Source organism: Nicotiana sylvestris, chromosome 4 (assembly GCF_000393655.2).
Source record: "Nicotiana sylvestris chromosome 4, ASM39365v2, whole genome shotgun sequence".
NCBI lineage: Eukaryota > Viridiplantae > Streptophyta > Magnoliopsida > Solanales > Solanaceae > Nicotiana > Nicotiana sylvestris.
In genome coordinates, this window is record NC_091060.1 from 31,030,341 (window position 1) to 31,048,658 (window position 18,318).

At 35.5% G+C, this 18,318-nt stretch overlaps 1 protein-coding gene and 1 non-coding gene across 2 annotated transcripts; both read left to right on the forward strand.

The window, feature by feature from the left end:
• Positions 1–11,093: 11,093 nt before the first annotated feature.
• LOC138890968 (small nucleolar RNA R71) lies at positions 11,094–11,200 on the forward strand. Its single transcript, XR_011407330.1, has one exon. It is a non-coding gene; the product is annotated as a small nucleolar RNA R71 (small nucleolar RNA).
• Positions 11,201–15,750: 4,550 nt separating this feature from the next.
• Positions 15,751–17,789, forward strand: LOC104211532 (protein RGF1 INDUCIBLE TRANSCRIPTION FACTOR 1). The gene is made up of 4 exons (XM_009760604.2): positions 15,751–15,838; positions 16,096–16,368; positions 16,950–17,108; positions 17,448–17,789. The coding sequence occupies exons 1-4, from the start codon at positions 15,836–15,838 to the stop codon at positions 17,676–17,678; spliced, it is 666 nt and encodes a 221-aa protein (XP_009758906.1). The 5' UTR covers positions 15,751–15,835; the 3' UTR covers positions 17,679–17,789.
• The last annotated feature ends 529 nt before the right edge of the window (positions 17,790–18,318 follow it).

Genomic DNA, 18,318 nt, shown 5'->3' on the forward strand with positions numbered 1-18,318 from the left:
GTTTTTAGTATTAATTAATATTGGTATGATTTTATTTTATTAGGAATTTTTATTTAAGTGATAAGAAGGAAAACATGGGATTTGGGCCAGAATTTCAAATGAAATCAGGCCCAAACCAATACAAATGACCCAGTCCAACCAGGCCTTCTGCGAGACACCCCAAACGATGCCGTATAGGCATCATTCTTTTGAGTCGTTGATTGATTCAGAGGAACGGCCCAGATCAGGCCAATCCTTTACCCAAACGACGCCATATAAGGCCGTCTAATCTCAGCCGTTCAAACCAGGCCGATCTAACAGCCCTTGTCCCATCTCCTTTACCTGTTACCGGACCCGACCCAATGAAACCCGGTCTGATCCATCCCAGCATGAGAACAAACGACACCATTTCTTTTAGTGGAAAGATCACAGCCGTTGATCAGTGGAAATCCAACGGCCAATATCAGATCCCTTACCCCGTATATAAACATTCCCCCCTTCAACCCGCGCCTAAGCCAAACCCCCCTGCCTTAGTCATCCCCTTCACAGACCCAAAAACCCCGGAACCCTAGAGCCGCCCCCTTTCCCTTCACCATTAAACCCGGCGGCAAGGACGCCGGTGACCCCCACCTTAACACCCTAGGACCGCCTCACCACCCTGAACATAGATCTGTTGTTCTTTTGTCTCGAATCAAACCCTAGGTTCTCGAATATTCGAGCAAAATTCGATCTACACCGATCTACCCCAGGTTCACACCAGACACTCCCCTGAACTCCCCCATGACCAAACCATGCTTGGTTTGGTCCGAATCTAACCAGGGAAACCCAAATCCCAAATCTGCCCTCTAGGAACCCTAGGAGTCCTCATGTCCGATCTGTGTCAGATGAACCAGATGATTAGGGTCTAATGGACCTTAATCGAAGTGTTTTCATTAGAGAACACTTCGATTAAAGTCCATTCAACCCCAAGAAAGGTCGATTTCAAATCCGAGCTGGGGTTTTCTGATTTTTCAAGGTTTTAAGGTAATTTTTGTTTTCTTTATCAGTTTATTTTGTCTGTTGCAATTGAATGTCTGTTCATATGTCCAAAAGTTTTGTTTAATTTATGTTATTGAATTTTTGTTGACTGTTGTTGTCCACCTTGCCTGGACCTCTGTATTTGGCCAAGTTCTTTCCATTTACTGATCATGTGTATGTGTGTAAGCTGTACAATCGATTGAACTTAAATTTGATAGATTAATTAATTCCCCAGTACAACTTTTGCTTAGTCAGTACAATTTGAATCTCATGATGATACTGTTGGATTTCTGATCATTGGCTATTGGTTGTATATGTTATAACTAGTATAGTCGATTCGATTCGTGTCGTCGATTAGTTTCAACTGTTTGAATAAGAACAATTTGATTTGTTTCCTGCTGAAACTTTGTTTGAGTCAAATTAGAAACTGAGTGTTGTCTGTGTTTGTTTGGTTTGAATCAGAAACATTTATAAGTTTAGTTTGTGATTTCAGTTCAGCTTGAGTTCTGAGTTGATAGCATGTGCACCATAGTGCTTTAATAATTAGAACAAATGGGACAGCATGGGCTGTCAGACCATGGGCAGCCTGCCCAAACCTTTGTTTAGTTTAATAAGTGGATTAAAAGGGGCTGTCAGGGAATATCATGGGAGGGTTCTACTTTAAAAAACGAGTGGAAAAACAGCAGAAAAAGGGGGGGTTCTGAGTTGTCCAACAGACTGTAAAGGGCTGATGCTAGGCTATAAAAGAGGCAGAACTTCCATTAGAAAGGGGGAATTTTTTAAGAAAAGAGAGAGGTTTTAAGTTGAAAAAAAAACTAAAAGAAAGAAACATAAAGAAATTTTCGGAATATTGTAACCAAACACTGACTGAAACTGCATAAGATTTTAAGTTAGTCAAGCTGTCTTTGCCAATTGTTGTTGGTTGTTTGCCGAGCTGTTTGTGATCATTGGGTTGCTGTTGCTATTGCATTGAACATTCTGGTTTTCTCGGCTGTATTTTACTACTCTGTTTTCTGGGTTTGGTTTGCTTGGTGCTCGACCACTTGTGAGCTTCATCATTGTGGCTGGTTGTTTGTTGCTGTGTTGTTTGCTGTTTGGTTGCCTGCTGCTTATACTTTTCTTCTTCTCCTTCTTATTATCCAAACATCCAGGTACACATTCTAAATTCATTGATGTAAATGGTGAAGTTTGGAGTTGAATAAGAGCATAAGAAGTATTGCAGTCCAAACATTAGCATGGTCACCATTTTTCTGCTGCTTGTAGTTTAGAATACTTGTATGTTCAACATGTAAAGTTTGGCTTTCAAACTATGTAACGAAACAATTTTCAGTCCTATTGAGTTTGGTCCGGTAACCTATTGTTGTATGTAAATCAGAAAGGAGCTAGCTGGATAATAGTGATACTTGGCCAACAATGGTTTCACATAGGGTCTGTTAAAATAAATGCAGTGATCACATTTGTGTCACCTTAATTCATCAGTAGGTAATGTGTATTTCGAAGGCATACTAGGAAATTTAGATTATAGCAAAATGATAAAAAAGAAAATAGTGTAGCTAAACATGTGGTAATACCATTTAAGTTAGATAGGGTTAGTTTCAGTTGTTCCGTTTTTAAGTGTCAAGCATGTAAGAAATAATTAACTGAACTTCGTACGTATGACTGTCAATGAATAAGGTCGAATACGTCTAATTTCTTCGCCTAAGAATAATCTGCTTCGATATTATTGTGCATCAATCTCATGTTTCAATTTTCTTGAATAATAGAATATAGAACGAAAGCAATCCCTGTTTGTAACTCTGCTGCAATTTCTCGTTTGTGTCAGTCGTAAACTAATAACTAATAAGTTACGTTTTTCAGCATGTAATTAATTAAGAGTTTTTCTTTTATTTTAGAGACGAACTTAATAGAAAAATGTAGTTGCTGTAGGTTTATCTTTAAAAATAAAAATGAGATGAGCCTCGCCGAAAAATACAAAATCGCGGGGCCCTCAGTAAATATTTATTTTAAAATTGCTTAGACTTCGGGATGGACCGTCTAGCAAAATTCCACGGCCTTCCCAAAATAATGATACGCTAGTCATTTTAGGCGCGTATTTAGTAACGTTATCTCCTTAAACTCGGGTGCACATTGATGTGACCCAAATCCAAATCTCAACGGAGTCAAAGTGTGTTGACGATCACGGGTACATTAATTGTAACGCGGTTCGAGATATATTTTCACAACGTTGCAATTCCTTGTAAAAAATAATAATAATAATTATGAAAGCGGTAAAAAGCTAAAATTTGCACATAAGTTCATATTTGTATAAAATCAAATAATCAAGCCGAATATAACAGTTGAGCGACCGTGCTAGAACCACGGAACTCGGGAATGCCTAACACCTTCTCCCGGGTTAACAGAATTCCTTATCCGGATTTCTGGTACGCAGACTGTAATATGGAGTCATTCTTTTCCTCGATTCGGGATTAAAATTGGTGACTTGGGACACCCTAAATCTCCCAAGTGGCGACTCTGAAATAAATAAATAAATCCCGTTTCGATTGTCCTTTAATTGGAAAAAACTCCTACGCCCTTCGCGGGGTCGGAAAAAGGAGGTGTGACAGCTCTGGCGACTCTGCTGGGGATCAAACCCAGAATCTCTGGTTCAGGGTTAGAAATTCGAGCTTAGATAAATTGTTATATTTGGTTTTACCTGATTTTGTTACATGATACATGCCTAATGTGTTGAATGGTGCTTTTACCGCTTTGATATTACTTGGACTGTATATATAAACTGTGCCGAAACCCCTCTCTTCTCTCTCTTGAGGAGTGCACGCTGGTCGTGACTTCTTTCTGTTAGTGTCATATACCAAAATAGAACGAGGATTCGGAGGAGTTGCAAAACCGGATGGCCTTTTGGTTACCGGTACACAGCTCCCATCCTCGGCTCGAGTTGTCTGCTCGGGTAAGCCAGGTCTAGAACAAACACCTAGGTTTTAAACTCAGCATAACAAAGCCTCATGCCGGATCACTAGTAGAAACGCTTATTTGCATCATATGCATCTGACTTAGGGGACTCAACACAGGGGTTGGGTCCGTCTAGGACTAGCAACCTAAAATGAAAGACCATCCTGCTACATCCTGTTTGCTTTATGCATTTACTTGTTTCAGACTTGCATGCTGACCGGCTTTGGAATATCGGGAATGTTGTGAAAAAAGAAATAACGGTTAGAGAATTAATTATTTATTTTTGGAAAAACCAATACCCAAAAAAAAACGGTTAAAACTCTGCCGGAATTTTGAGGAAATAAAAAAAAAATGTGTGTGTCTTATTAATTTGTTTTATTAAAAGCAAAAGAAAATAGAAAGGTTTATGCCTCCAAATAGTGTGTCATGAGAAATATTGTTTCCAAAATTGGGTTGCCCGAACTACGTCAGTTTAATTCTCGCAGGGTGTGAGATACGTAGGCAACCCCCATCAGGCCCAACTTACTTTTTCAAAAAATATAGGTACAATCCAAAAGAACAAAAGTTTTGAAATAGTCAAGGTGACATCATGCTTTTCAGAAACAACCGAATTTCATTTTTTTTAGGAAAGAAAGGTGTGTCAATTTGGTATTTGAGTCTGGGTCTTTGCTTAATCATCCCAATAAACATGCAAAATGAGCATAAGCCCAAATTTGCCGTTAACCGTTAGGAGCAAAATCCCTCTCGAGTTGCGATTGTGGTGGGAGGATTTGGAAAAGTCAGAGCAAGACAAGATCAAACTGCATCTGGGAGGCCTGACTAGTTTGTTGAATGTCAGGATTAGATGCGACATCATAAAGGCTTTGGTTACATTTTGGGACCCGGCCCACAACGTATTCCGCTTCTCAGATTTTGAGCTCACCCCAACTTTAGAAGAAATAGCAGGTTACATGGACATCACTGAAGGTTTAAGGCACAAATATCTGATCACTCCAAGAGCTGTGAATTCACACAAATTCATGGATCTGTTGAAAATAAGCAAGGGAGTCCCGTACGCTGAATTGGATAGAGGTTTTTCTACCTTGCAATTCACATACCAAAGGTACGGGCACATAGGAGGATTCAATGATCCAGAAAGTGGTGTCTGCAGCAGAGGGAATCTAGCAAAGTGGAATGAGCATAGGCGGTTCGCCTTCATGGTGGCATTCTTGGGCATTGTGGTGTTTCCCCGAAAAGATAGAAATATCGATCTGAAGGTGGCTGGAATCGTCAAGGTCCTGATTACCAACGACAAAAACATCCTTGCTCCTATGGTAGTGTCGGAGATATACCGAGCCCTCACGACTTGTAAGGCCGGAGCAGATTTCTTCGAAGGGTGCAATTTGTTATTACAGATGTGGATGATCAAACACTTATGTCGTCATCCTCAGTATATGCGCTATATATATATATATATATATATATATATATATATATATTAAATGTTAAACACTCATTAACATTACACCTATCTAGGGTCCACAACCTTAGTATTTAAAACTAGCTACTCATACTAAAATACAAGAACAAAGTATTTAATAAAGCCATAAAGCTTACAAAAGTGCAAGATTCCTTCTTCACAACCCTCCAAATAAATGAAGTATTCAATGCTCTCTAAGTAGGACTTTGTTTCAGACTTGAATGACCTACAAAACCCTAGTTATTCTTTTTATAGTGGATCAAAAGTCGTAGTAAAAATCGGACAAAAATGACCCTTCGGATAGCTTATGCGATCACATAATGGTCGCAGATTAGTTATGCGGACCGCATATTAAGCATTCTATCGCAGACTTGCTGAGTTCTAGATCTTGCTTCAGTTGCATAACAATTATGCGGTCCGCATATGTGTTATGCGATCACATATCCCATCGCATATCATGTTGAGGGTTGTCTTCTATCGGAGTTATGTGACCATTATGCGGCTCGCATAGGTGTTATGCGGCCGCATAATGGATCGCATATTTTCTTCTTCATTTGGCCCAAAAGACTGTCTCTGTTTGTGATCACCATGTCACTTATGCGGTTCGCATATGAATTATGTGACCGCATACTTGCAGCATATCCGTCTTTTTGTGATTTTTTGACTTCTATTTCATGTTTTCGGATCTTCAAGCTCATGCACTACAAAACAACCAAACTTGATCAGAATTAACTAAAAATGCATTAAAAGACAAGTTAAAATCTAAGTAATTGGTATCAATTATGCTAAAATTCTGTTGCACATCAAATCTCAATGCCTTTTTTTCGATGTGTCATATGCTTCAACCTTCTTTTGCATTTTTCCATTGGACCCAATCAGTTGTTGCAACATTTCTTTAATTTTAGATAACCCATCATCTTATTTCACTATCTGTTGTTGTTGAGGCTGTTGATAAGCTAGTTGCTTATTTTGCTGATTGTATCCCTATTGCCTTTGGTAAGGCACGACTTGACCCTGTGGTCGCATAACTCCAAAATTGTTGTTGCTACTTGTACTGATGTTGTGGCGGTCTATACTGTTGATTTTGCTGCCCCCAATTCTAGCCTCCATAGTTGCCCACATAGTTTATATTCTCCTGATAGTTCTGGTTGTCACTTTCACCACTCCACGAGCACACATATGGTTGGTTAATGCATAGTGTACATAAGACCCCATTAGTCGTGTCAACTACGTGTACCTGCTTCTGGCTTGATTCATCAATCTTCTTGGTGAGTGTCACACCTCCTTTTTCGCCCGCACCTCCTCAAAGGGGCGTAAAAGGGAGTTTTTTCCAATTAAAGGACAACCGAAACGGAATTTGTTATTTAATTCAGAGTCGCCACTTGGGAGATTTATGGTGTCCCAAGTCACCGGTTTAATCCCGAATCGAGGAAAAGAATGACTCTGTTTAATAGTCTGCAAACCAGAAATCCGGATAAGGAATTCTGTTAACTCGGGAGAAGGTGTTAGGCATTCCCAAGTTCTATGGTTCTAGCACAGTCGCTCCACTATTATATTCGGCTTAATTATCTGATTTTATACAAATACAAACTTATGTGCAAATTTTAACTCTTTACCGCTTTTATTATTATTATTATTATTATTATTATTATTTTACAGAGAATTGCAACGTTGTGAAAATGTATCTCGAACCACGTCACAATCAATGTACCCGTAGTCGTCGACACACTTCGACTCCGTTGAGATTTGGATTTGGGTCACATCAATGTGCACCCGCGTTTAAGAAAGTAAATTATTAAAGGCGCGCCTAAAGCGACTAGCGCATTATTATTTTTGAGAAGACCGTGACATCTTGCTAAAATGGCCCATCCAAAATCTAATTAATTATTAACCATTTATTGAGGGCCCCGCAGCTTGCGTTTTATTTGGCGAGGCTCGTCTCATTTATTTTTAAAGAGCAATCCTAAAGTGACTACATTTCTATTAGGTTTGTCTCTAAAAGAAAACGAGAAAAGTCTTAATTAATTACATGCTTGACAAGTAGTTATTGGATTACAGTAGATGATAACGGTAATTTACACTCGAACTCGTAAAAATGGAGAAATGTTTCGTGCCTTTATTTTATAAGTGAATTACTAAAGCTGAAATTACAAAATGCATACAAAATTGTCAAGATATTCAAAACAAACTAACCATTCTCCAACTTGATTTAAACTAACATTCCTAAAATTGATTTAAACTATTGGAATTAACGGCTAGGAAATGTTATCAATACGGATTTGAATATTGGCCTATATGCTGCCTAACGGAATCAAACACTGCCCATTTTAAATCTGCCTCAAATACAAAAGAAAGTTAGAGATGAAATATGACAACTAATCCCTTAACTTATTTGTTCATTCTACAAATTACATATTTAACTACATAGAATCTGTAATTGATAATTACAAACTATAGTTTGAAAACCAAACAGTTCCAGTTAAATACAAGACTACGTCATGCATTCCAGTTGAGCTATAAAACTAAACTATATAAATACACATATCTTATTAAACTATAGATACAACACTAATTCATCAAACACCCTAGCATTTCATTTTACTTTCACATCTCACAGCCACATCAGTATTGATTCGAAAGTGTACCTGGTATTGAAATAAAAGAAGAGGAAGATGAGAAATCAGCAGGGCAGTAACAGTGCAGCAACAGCAACAACAACAACCAGTAACTAGGAGATTTAAAACCCAGCAATAAACTCAGAAATCCAGTTGCAATTTCAGAAATACAAGGCAGCAACACAGATATACCAGAAACAACAACAAATTACCAGTGTAGACCAGAAATAACAAACTCAGAAAACCACTTGAAACCTCAATGAAATCCCAGAAACAAACCGGCAATCACAAACAGAGCAGTAGAACCAGAAGTGCAATAGAACAACAAACTTCGGTTTCTATTTTTTTTAAACTCTCCAAGAAAGAAACACTTTGAACTTTTTATTAAACACTAACATAACTGATTCTGATTTTCAGAAGTGAAAGAAAAAACCAACTCTCCCAACTTTTTTCCTTTTTAGTATTTTTCAGAAGATATTTTTCAGTCCTCTCTCTGTCCTCCCCCTCTATACAGACCTCATCCCCCTCTTATACAAGTCTGCCTTCCTTTCAAACCTATTGCCCGACCCCCTTTCTCCCACTAAATCTGAAATTTTCCACTTAAAATCCACTAAGGAAAACTTTTCCTTATTTTCAGCCCTCCACTAATAAAACACTAACATTAACATATTATTCTAACTGTTTCATTCCCAAATTACCCCTGAAACCTCTTAATATTACTGGCCCCCCTAATACAACTATTCAAATATATTAAAACTTTTGATTCTAAAATCTGCTCAACTATCAATTAACTAAACTAATTTGATTAACAGTTATAACCAATTCCAGCTAGTACTTTAAGACAGAAAAATACATCAAATACAAGAGTTTCAGTGATTCAGAACAATGCTTATAATTAAACAGAATCTTAATTAATCAGACAACTAACAATTGAAAAACTATAAACAACAAAACGCCAAATGATTCAAACTATACGAACGACCTAATCAACGGAACTTAATTAATCGATTACATATTACAATTGACACTAAACAATCAGAAACAGAGAATCAGGCAATTCGGGTAATTTCAGTGGTATTGACAGAAACAGGGACTAACAGGAAACTAATTAATCGACGCAACTTATTAATCGATTATACATACACAATTGGTAACAACAAACAGAATCAACATACAAACAGGGTGATTCGTGACTTTGGACAAAATAGGGGACTTATGAAACTAATTATTCGACGATATTAATCAAATCGAATGTGTAGCTTATAACAGGTACAATTAATCAACAAACAAAAACATCGACCAAATAAAAAAAAGGTCACTGGGAATGAGAAGATGAATTGATAAAGAATGGAAAAATTAACAAAACTAAACTAAACAGATATACAGATAAAAAAATAAACACAGAACAAGGGAAAAAGAAAAATACCTCAGAACATCAGAACTATATGGACCCAAGCTCGAACTCGGACTTGGACACTTTGAGGTCGAACAGACCTTAGTCGAAGTGTTCTCAACTGAGAACACTTCGATTAAGGTCGATTAGACCCCAAATCCTCACTTAATTTGGATGGATTCCATGATTTGGAATTTCTAGGGTTCCTGGTTTTCGATTTAAGGTTCGAACGTTTCTAGGCAGATTTGAATGGAACCAAAATCATTTATGGCATGAGGGAGGTCTGGGGGTTGCCTGGTATGAATTTGGGGTTGGTTGGGGTAGGTTTCCATTTAGCTCGAATCTTCAAATGAAGATTCGAGAAGATGGGGGAAGATTCGAACCAAACAAGTAACATATTTGGAACGAGGGTGGTCAGATAGTCTTATGGTGTTAAGGTGGTGGCCGGTGGCATTGTTGCCGCCGGGTTTTAGGCGGTGGGGTGTCATGGCGTCTAGGGTTTTGGTGAGGGGTGTTTGGTTCAGTCTCTGAGTTGAGACGATGAACAGGAAGACGAGGGGGGGTGTTTGGCTAGGGGGGCTGGGGTAGGAGGTTGAGTTTATATAGGGGCGAGGGTTGTTTGATTCTGGCCGTTCGATCAAGCACGATCGACGGCCTGGATTGTTTCATTTAATGGCACAACGCTGTTTGGTCTCTATACGAAATTGGGCCGACCTTGGGTGAAAATGGGTCGGGTATAGAGGAGGCCTTGAGGCCATTGGATCAAGATAGATGAACGACTCAGATCTGATCACCTAAAACGGCGTCGTTTCAATTATGCAGAGGATGAACTGGACCGTTTGATTGAAACAAATCAACGGCCCAGATTTGAGACTCAGAAACAACGTCGTTCGAGTCTTCTGAGGGGCTGGCTGAAATGGACCGGGTCTTTTGAATGTTTGGGCCTGATTTTGGTCTAAAATTTTGGCCCAAATCCGATTTGCCTTATATTTTCAACTCTTTTCATTTTCTTCTTTTAATTAACAATTAACAAATTCTAAAAATAAAATGTAAAACCAAAATTAAACTACAAAATATTAACTTAACTCTTATCAACAATTAGCACACAAGTTAAAATATTTAATTAAAATAAAATCACACGATGGCACACTTTAAATGCATATTTTTGTGATTTTCTTCTTTTAAAACCAAATCATAGTTCGATTAGTTCCTAAATGCACAATCAAAATCCTAAATATGCATGCAACATATTTTTTTTTTTGTATTTTAATTAATTAAAACATGATAAACATTCACAGATAAAGACATAAATAATTATCCAAAAATGCCACGCAAATTCTAAAAATTGTACACCAAGAAAATTTGTTTTAATTTTTGATTTCTTTTGGAGTAGTTTTTTTTCGTGAAGCAAAACTCACGTGCTCACAGTGAGGATACTCATTTGTGTCATTAGAGTGGCCATATTCTCGGCTATGGAGTTAGTTGGGTCTAAAGCTACTCAGTGAACTATAGGGGTGACTATAGTGCCTCTTGTCATTCATCCTAAGTTTAAGCCATTTTATCTAGCAGGACCTCATACTCTCTAAATGATTTGCTCAAAAATGCTCCACCTGCTGAAACATCAACGTTGGCCTTCAAGCTATCTGCCAATCCCATATAAAAAAATCCTAACATTTGATCTGGAATGCCATAATGTGGAAACTTAACTAGCATTCCTTTGAACCTCTCCCATGTTTCTTGTAGTGTTTCAGTTGGTTTCTGCCTGAAGCTCAATATCTCATCAACTTGCTTGGAAATGTTATTGGATGGGTAGAACTTATTCAAAAATTGCTTGACTAATTCCTCCCAAGTGGTGATGGAGCTTATGGAGAGCGAATTAAGCCAAGTTTGAGCTTCTCCAATCATTAAGAATGGAAACAATAACAATTTGATTGCTTCCAGTGTCACATTTGGTTGCCTTTGAGTGACACAAATTGGCAAAAAGTTTATCAGATGCTGCTGCGGATCTTCAATGTAAGATCCGAAAAACAGTCCCTTATTCTGCAGCAAATGCAACATATTGTTTGTGATTTGAAATGACTCTGCTTTTATTTGAGGGATTGCAATTGTGGTTGCCAGATTTTTAGCGGTGGGTTGTGTCCACTCATACAAGGCCGTTTCTGGCACAAGAGGTGCCACACCCTGATTGTTCGGGTCATTCACACTGTTTCGGTTGTTTTGGTCGTCTATGATGTCCCTCATGTCTAGCTCGATCTGTTCTGTTAGGTTTTGTTGTCGTTTGTCCTTCTTGTTTGCATGATTTAATTCCTTCAAATATTTTTTAGAATCCGGTAATGCTTCAAACAATTTACCAGTTCTTGAAGAGTTCCTAGGCATGCACCCATAACACGCATGACTACAAACGTTAGACTTTCAATATAATGAACTTAAAATGAAGAAATTTGACTAAATTTAGAATCCTAAAAATTCTTCTAGATGTAATTAATAATACCGTAGCGGCGCCAAAATTTGATCACGCCCAACTATTCCTTATAAAAAAGGTCAAGCGATCGCTGCAAATATAATCCGATTTACAAGTCCGAAGTCGAATCCCACCAGGAATTAACCTACTAATCACAACTGCTAGTTCCGTAAGAATTTAAGTAATCAACTTCCAGAAATATTGAATAATGAGTTGAGTGTTTACTAACTAAAAGCAAGGTAATTAAAAAGTTGTAATTTTATTACTAACAAAGCAAATGTTGTATACAAGATTGGAAAGGTATAGGGCTATGATTTCCCCTCTTATCGGAATCCTCTTCGCGACGTCTCCTATAAATTCGCCTAGAAATTCTGTACCGATCGTGAGCACTTTAAGTGTCATAATTCTCTTCCGAGCAACTACAATAATTTACTAGACGTATTCTTTCGAACTACGCTATCTGGCATTAGTTCACTGCTCACTAAGTTCACACCAATGTTTCGTTAGTCGTAATCCTACTTTTAAACCCTCCGTATTGATCCCTCATATATCTTAGGAGTGAAGTTGTTCAACAATAACCTAAATATGTACCCTTTTCCAAGTACACTAAATATGCATTGTCAATTGAAGGCCCTTCAATCAACCACAATAATCACGTAGTTGAACAAATAGAGAAAATTCAACGGTAAACTTATATTAAACGCAACAAAAATTCATTCTCCAAGAGGTTCCATCAAACCCTAAAATAAAGAGTTTAGCTACTCATAATTGTTTGCACAACTACAATATAAGAATTCATCACTAGTAATAGAAAAAGGAAGAAGAAAGATAAAAACTTATTTTCGAATCTTCCGCCTTGCTCCTTGCTTGTTCTTGTCTTCGAAGATGTTGTCTAACCCTTAAAAAGTCGTTCTTTGATGTATTTATATCACTTAGGGTTGATGAGGGGCGGAACTTTTCAATCCAACTTCAGATGGGAGAAGCTGGAATCCGTGTCTGCCTCCGCGCGTCGCGCGCCCATGGACGCAGATTCAGTTTTTGAAATTCTTCCATTTTGCAAAGCAATATGTGCCTTTGCTTTACTTAGTTGCTTTGTGCCTTCACTTTTCTCCTTTTGTGCATCCGTTTTTATTCCATGTACGAGAATAGACGAGCTCTCATTCCTTTCATTTTTCTCCTTTTTGCAATAATTTGATATCTTTTGATCCATTATCATCCAAGCTCACTCCTACACATAAGAAATACGTAATAAGTATAATTTACTTCAAAAATCATGTAATTTTCCGCAACTCACACGACAAATGAGATGAAAGTATACTCAAAATCTTGCAATTTTGACTATTTATCAACTATAAACATATTATACATATATTATTAATATACCTGTTATTTTTAGTTTAACCGATTTAACGTCTATTTAGAATTCTTCAATAATATAATTATATATCTGCTAATAATTGCCTGCTCCACTAAAGTACTTGCTTATATTGCTATTCATGGATACAACAACAATTTGAAATTGTGTCCTAATCGGAAATCTATGAATCTAAGCTTATTTTCAATTCGCCAAAGCATTTTCATTGATCACTATACCATTCTTCCTCCTTAAGTACGTAAGTATCTGTCACATGTATTTTCTTGATTAAACCTCGCCCTACTATGACCGAAAATATATCTATAGAAGTCATGAATCGATATCCAACCGCTCATTCAAACCTCTTTAATTTTAATAAAAATCAGAGTAAAATTATAGACAAAAACAATAGTATGTTTTAATTTAGCATAGTAGATAAGTTTGTGTCATATGAACGATTTTTTTGAAATCATTAAAGGCATAAAACGATAATTACTCGAAAAAACAATTGATGAAAATTTTGGCCCTTTCTGTAACCAAGATTCCCCACCTTAGTCCTTAAATTAATTAACAAGAAAAAGCAAAAAGAAAAAAGAAACATATATAGAAAGATAAATGGGCCAACTTCCCATCAAAATCAATCAAGAAAATCATGCCAAATGCTAATCATGGAAATTGCCAAGGATCATTTTCCTTTTACTTGGGTAAAAATCACCACTTACCAAGATTTGCTTCGCTGGATTTCTAATTTCTTTTTCAAATTCACTACCAAAATGAATTTTGCTATTTGCACGGCGAGAATTGAGCATGCTACAAACATTCTCATTTGGATTTGGCAAAGAAAAAAAAAATCATAAATTTATTCTGATCATATTATTACCCTAATATCCGCCATTATTTTTTAAATATTTTCTTTTCCAAATCTATTAATGTAAGTTGAGTAAAAGACGATCAATACATTTGAACGGAGGGGGACCAATCCTTTCGGTAGGGGGACAAAAATATGTGTAATATGTGTATATATTCTAAATAACATACATATATTGATTGATATCCTAAGATTCAAATTTTAGACAGTTATAGTGCACTGTCTAATTTGATTTTGATTCTAGCATTTGCTCAAATTTTTATTGGATAATTGTGCGCTTACCGCTTTCAAACCTTGGGTCCCCTCTCCATTTGACGCATGTAATTTCTATTCAAACGTAACAGTAATTAGTTGAATTGAAATGCTAATCAGTTTGACTAATAATTATTATTAAATCTGGTTAATAGTTAAGTGTCACTTCATCTCATGGGCAATAGGAGAATCTAAAACTCACCAGCTAATTACTAAGATAACTACAATTAAGTTTACAAGTGCAATTTTCTTTTCTGTTTATCAACAAAAAGCAGTAAAGTCGTATAACACAAGTTGTTAACTGCATACAAATTAAAGTCAAATAATGAAAAGATCGATATTAAAATCTTAAAAAAGTTGTTTTTTTTAATCAAAACTTGTCCTTTGTCATAAAGTTTCTTATGCTTTAGCTTCTTAAACAACAAAATTGTTTGGTTTAATAGATTAAACTGATAAGTATTAAATGTTGAAAATGCTTTTGAATATTGAAAGCATAAAATTAATTTTACAAATACATAATGTATTTGAATGAAAGCAATTAAGCTGATAATAAACAGTGAATATGTTTGACAAAAAATAGTGATAAACATTTTTTGGCTTAAATGGCTTTTATGCCTAAAAGTTGTTTACAAAACTAGAGGCCATGTCTTTATTACTTTTGATTGATTTTGATTTATAAATGTGTTTTGTACGAACCGAACCTCTTGATAAAATATTACTCTCTTCATTTCAATGTGATGGTATTTGAAAAAAAAAAAAAAAAAACTGAAACGTGTAAGGATAAAATATTACTCCCTTTGCCGAGGCTAAAATGTGAAATTTAAAGTTAAATTAGTTTTAATTCTTTTCATTTTTTCTTTAGCCGAGGGTCTATCGAAAATAATTTTCTTCCCTCCCAGAGTAGGAGTAAGGCTGCTTACATCTTACCATCACCAAACCACACTTGCGAGAATAATTGTTGTTGAAACTTAAATTATTTTTAAATATATAAATATTTCATTCTATTGTGATAGACTAAAAAAGAAAAAATATTTCATCAATCAGAAGAAATAATAAATTAGTTTGACCAACTTATACATTTATTAAAATCTACTAAATATTTGTATCCCTAAAATTTAATTTTCTTTGAACTGTGTTGAATATAAAAGTTCCATATAATTACCAAACCAAAAAAGGTAAAAAAAAAAAAAAAAAGACAACGCCGCCGCATCCATATCAACCGAAAGCAAAGCGGCCGAAATTGGCGGGAAAATCCAACAGTGAAGGCCTCGACTCACATGGGCCCCACTTAAAAGATCTGACGGCCCATAATGCTTCACCTTCCCGCTCGTCTTAGGTCACCTTCCCATAATTATCAATAAGTAATATAGCTTTTTATAGCATAAAGAAACCTCTATTTTTCCATTTCTCTTTTATTATCTCTTTCTCACTACTCTAATCTCCTTCTTCTCTTGTTTGATTCAATTGCTCATCCATTTTTACATCACAACAATGGTTAGTATATCAAATTAATTTCATATTCTTATGTGCTTGAATTTGATATTATTATTGATAATTTTAGATTCTAAACCATTCTTTCATGTTCACGAGTTAAATTTAACGTGTTCAATATTTAATGTCTTATCATTCATCTTAGTACATATGGGTTCAAAGTTTAATATATTTGAAATTTTGGTGATATTTTTAATATATACTTATATTCCGCATAAAAAATGATGGATTCAGTTGAATTTGTTTAAATTTTGGTGAAGGTGGGGTGTAAAATTCAAGTGAAGGAGAGGACACCAGAGTGGATCAAGAATTTACTTAATAGCAAATTCTTTGAGTCTTGTGATAATCACAGAGAAGTTAGAAGAAATGAGAAGAACATGTTTTGTATTGATTGTAATCTATGCTTTTGCAAACACTGCGTGAATTCTTCAGTTCATTGCTTTCATGAATGGCTTCAAATCTGCAAATATGTATATCATGATGTTATCAGACTACAAGAAATTCAGAAACATCTTAATTGTTCTGCAATTCAGGTCAGTTAATTTTTATTTGCTTCATCTTATTTATATGGTTGTTAAATTTATTTGTAATTTTGTTGAATCAATTAGTCAGTTGATGTATATATATCGTTTCTTTTACCAATGTGATACTCATGAACAACGTAACTCATCTCTAATTGAATAATGTCTTATAAGGTAATGGATCTAATTTATATATAGTAAAGACCATATCAGTAAATTTTAACTTGTTAATTACCTTATAAATTTGATGTTTAAATATCTTTTACATTGTAGGTGCATAAAACAAATATAACATAAATTGGTAACTTGATAAAAATAATATTTGTATTCTTATTTCCGCATAAACACTGTATATATTTTCTCATAAGTTAGGTAGATATTACTGATAAATAAATAAAAACCAAACAATGTAATGTAGTATTAACTAGTACGGAATATTTATACGGTGATCATATACGCCCATTAACCTACCAAACGGTTATATAGTCCTAATGAAACATGATACTCAAATACATTATTGTTTGGTGGAACTCCAATAACTACAGTGGTGTATATTATTACCTAACTTATATGTTAAAATTATTGATTTGCAGACTTACAAAATTAATGGTGAAAAAGCTATACATCTAAATCCACGGCCTCAATCTAAGGATAGCAAAACTTCAAAGCTAAGAGGCAGTGTCGTAGCCTGTGAAGCTTGTGGGAGGCACCTCCAAGATTTGCCTAATCGATTTTGCTCCATTGCTTGCAAAGTAATTTTCTTTAACTTACCATATTTTAATGTTTAATTTATTATGGATGATCACACACCTTTTACGCTATTGCACTAAAACAAAGTTGTGATGTCCTGACAATCATCAGTGTCCGATAACATGGCTCGAACCCGTGTCCACATGAAGACAATTTAACCGTTGCTCCAAGGCTCCCTTCTACATTATTGCACTATATATGTTCACTAAATTTTGTATAACGAAAACTTTACTAATTCACTACATTAACTGTTGCTCCAAGGCTCCGGCACCTCCAAGATTTGCCTAATCGTCAACTTTATTTGCTTGTGAATGATAGAATTTTGTGAAAATCTATTTTAGGTATCAATAGATGCCGATATATACAAACAACGGAAGAATGTCATCTCCACTCAAATTACGAAATTTGATCATTTGTCAACCAAGGAAAGTTGTTACACAAATGAGAATGAATCTTGCATCTCTTTGACTGAATCCTCAGAGGTAATTCAAACATGGTGCAGTTCAGCTTTGAAGCCAAAGAAGAATTTGCACAAAAGGAAAGGCATTCCTTGGAGAGCTCCTTTATGTTAATTATCAAAACAAAAGTCAAAATTGCTGGTAAAAAAGGCTCTTCGACCAAGAAATATTCTGATAAAAAGGCCGACCACTATATAAGTGATCATCGATGCACAAGACAAGTAAGCTACCTTTCTTTGATTACCCTTCTAAGGCGAGAGAACAAAATATGCACCATAAATATAATTGCTGTTGATTTTGAAGATCTTTCAAATTTTCTTTTACATTTTTTAGTACTGGTTTTGCTATTCAAGAAGGGATGTACATGAACATATAATAAGAATAATGTCAATCTTTTATACAAAAAATGTTAAATTATGGGAAAACATTATATGTTCATACTGAAATAGGCCACAATTTTGGGCTTTAGTTGGATTTGTTGATGGTGTGATCCCCACCTTGTCTGACTAATGGAGTAGCAAATTCTAGTGGTTGTACAGCTTAAAGATGGTCGGTGTTGACAGATATATTGATAATATTCTTTGTATATGTTAAAATTTTTATATAATCAATATTTTAGTTAGAAATTTGGTAAAATAACATTTTATAGTTGTTCTTAAAATAATAGCTAAAAAAAATATTATATATATTTGTATATACACACACATTTTTGTATGTGATATGCAAAAAAATATACAAATTTTATACACTTTAC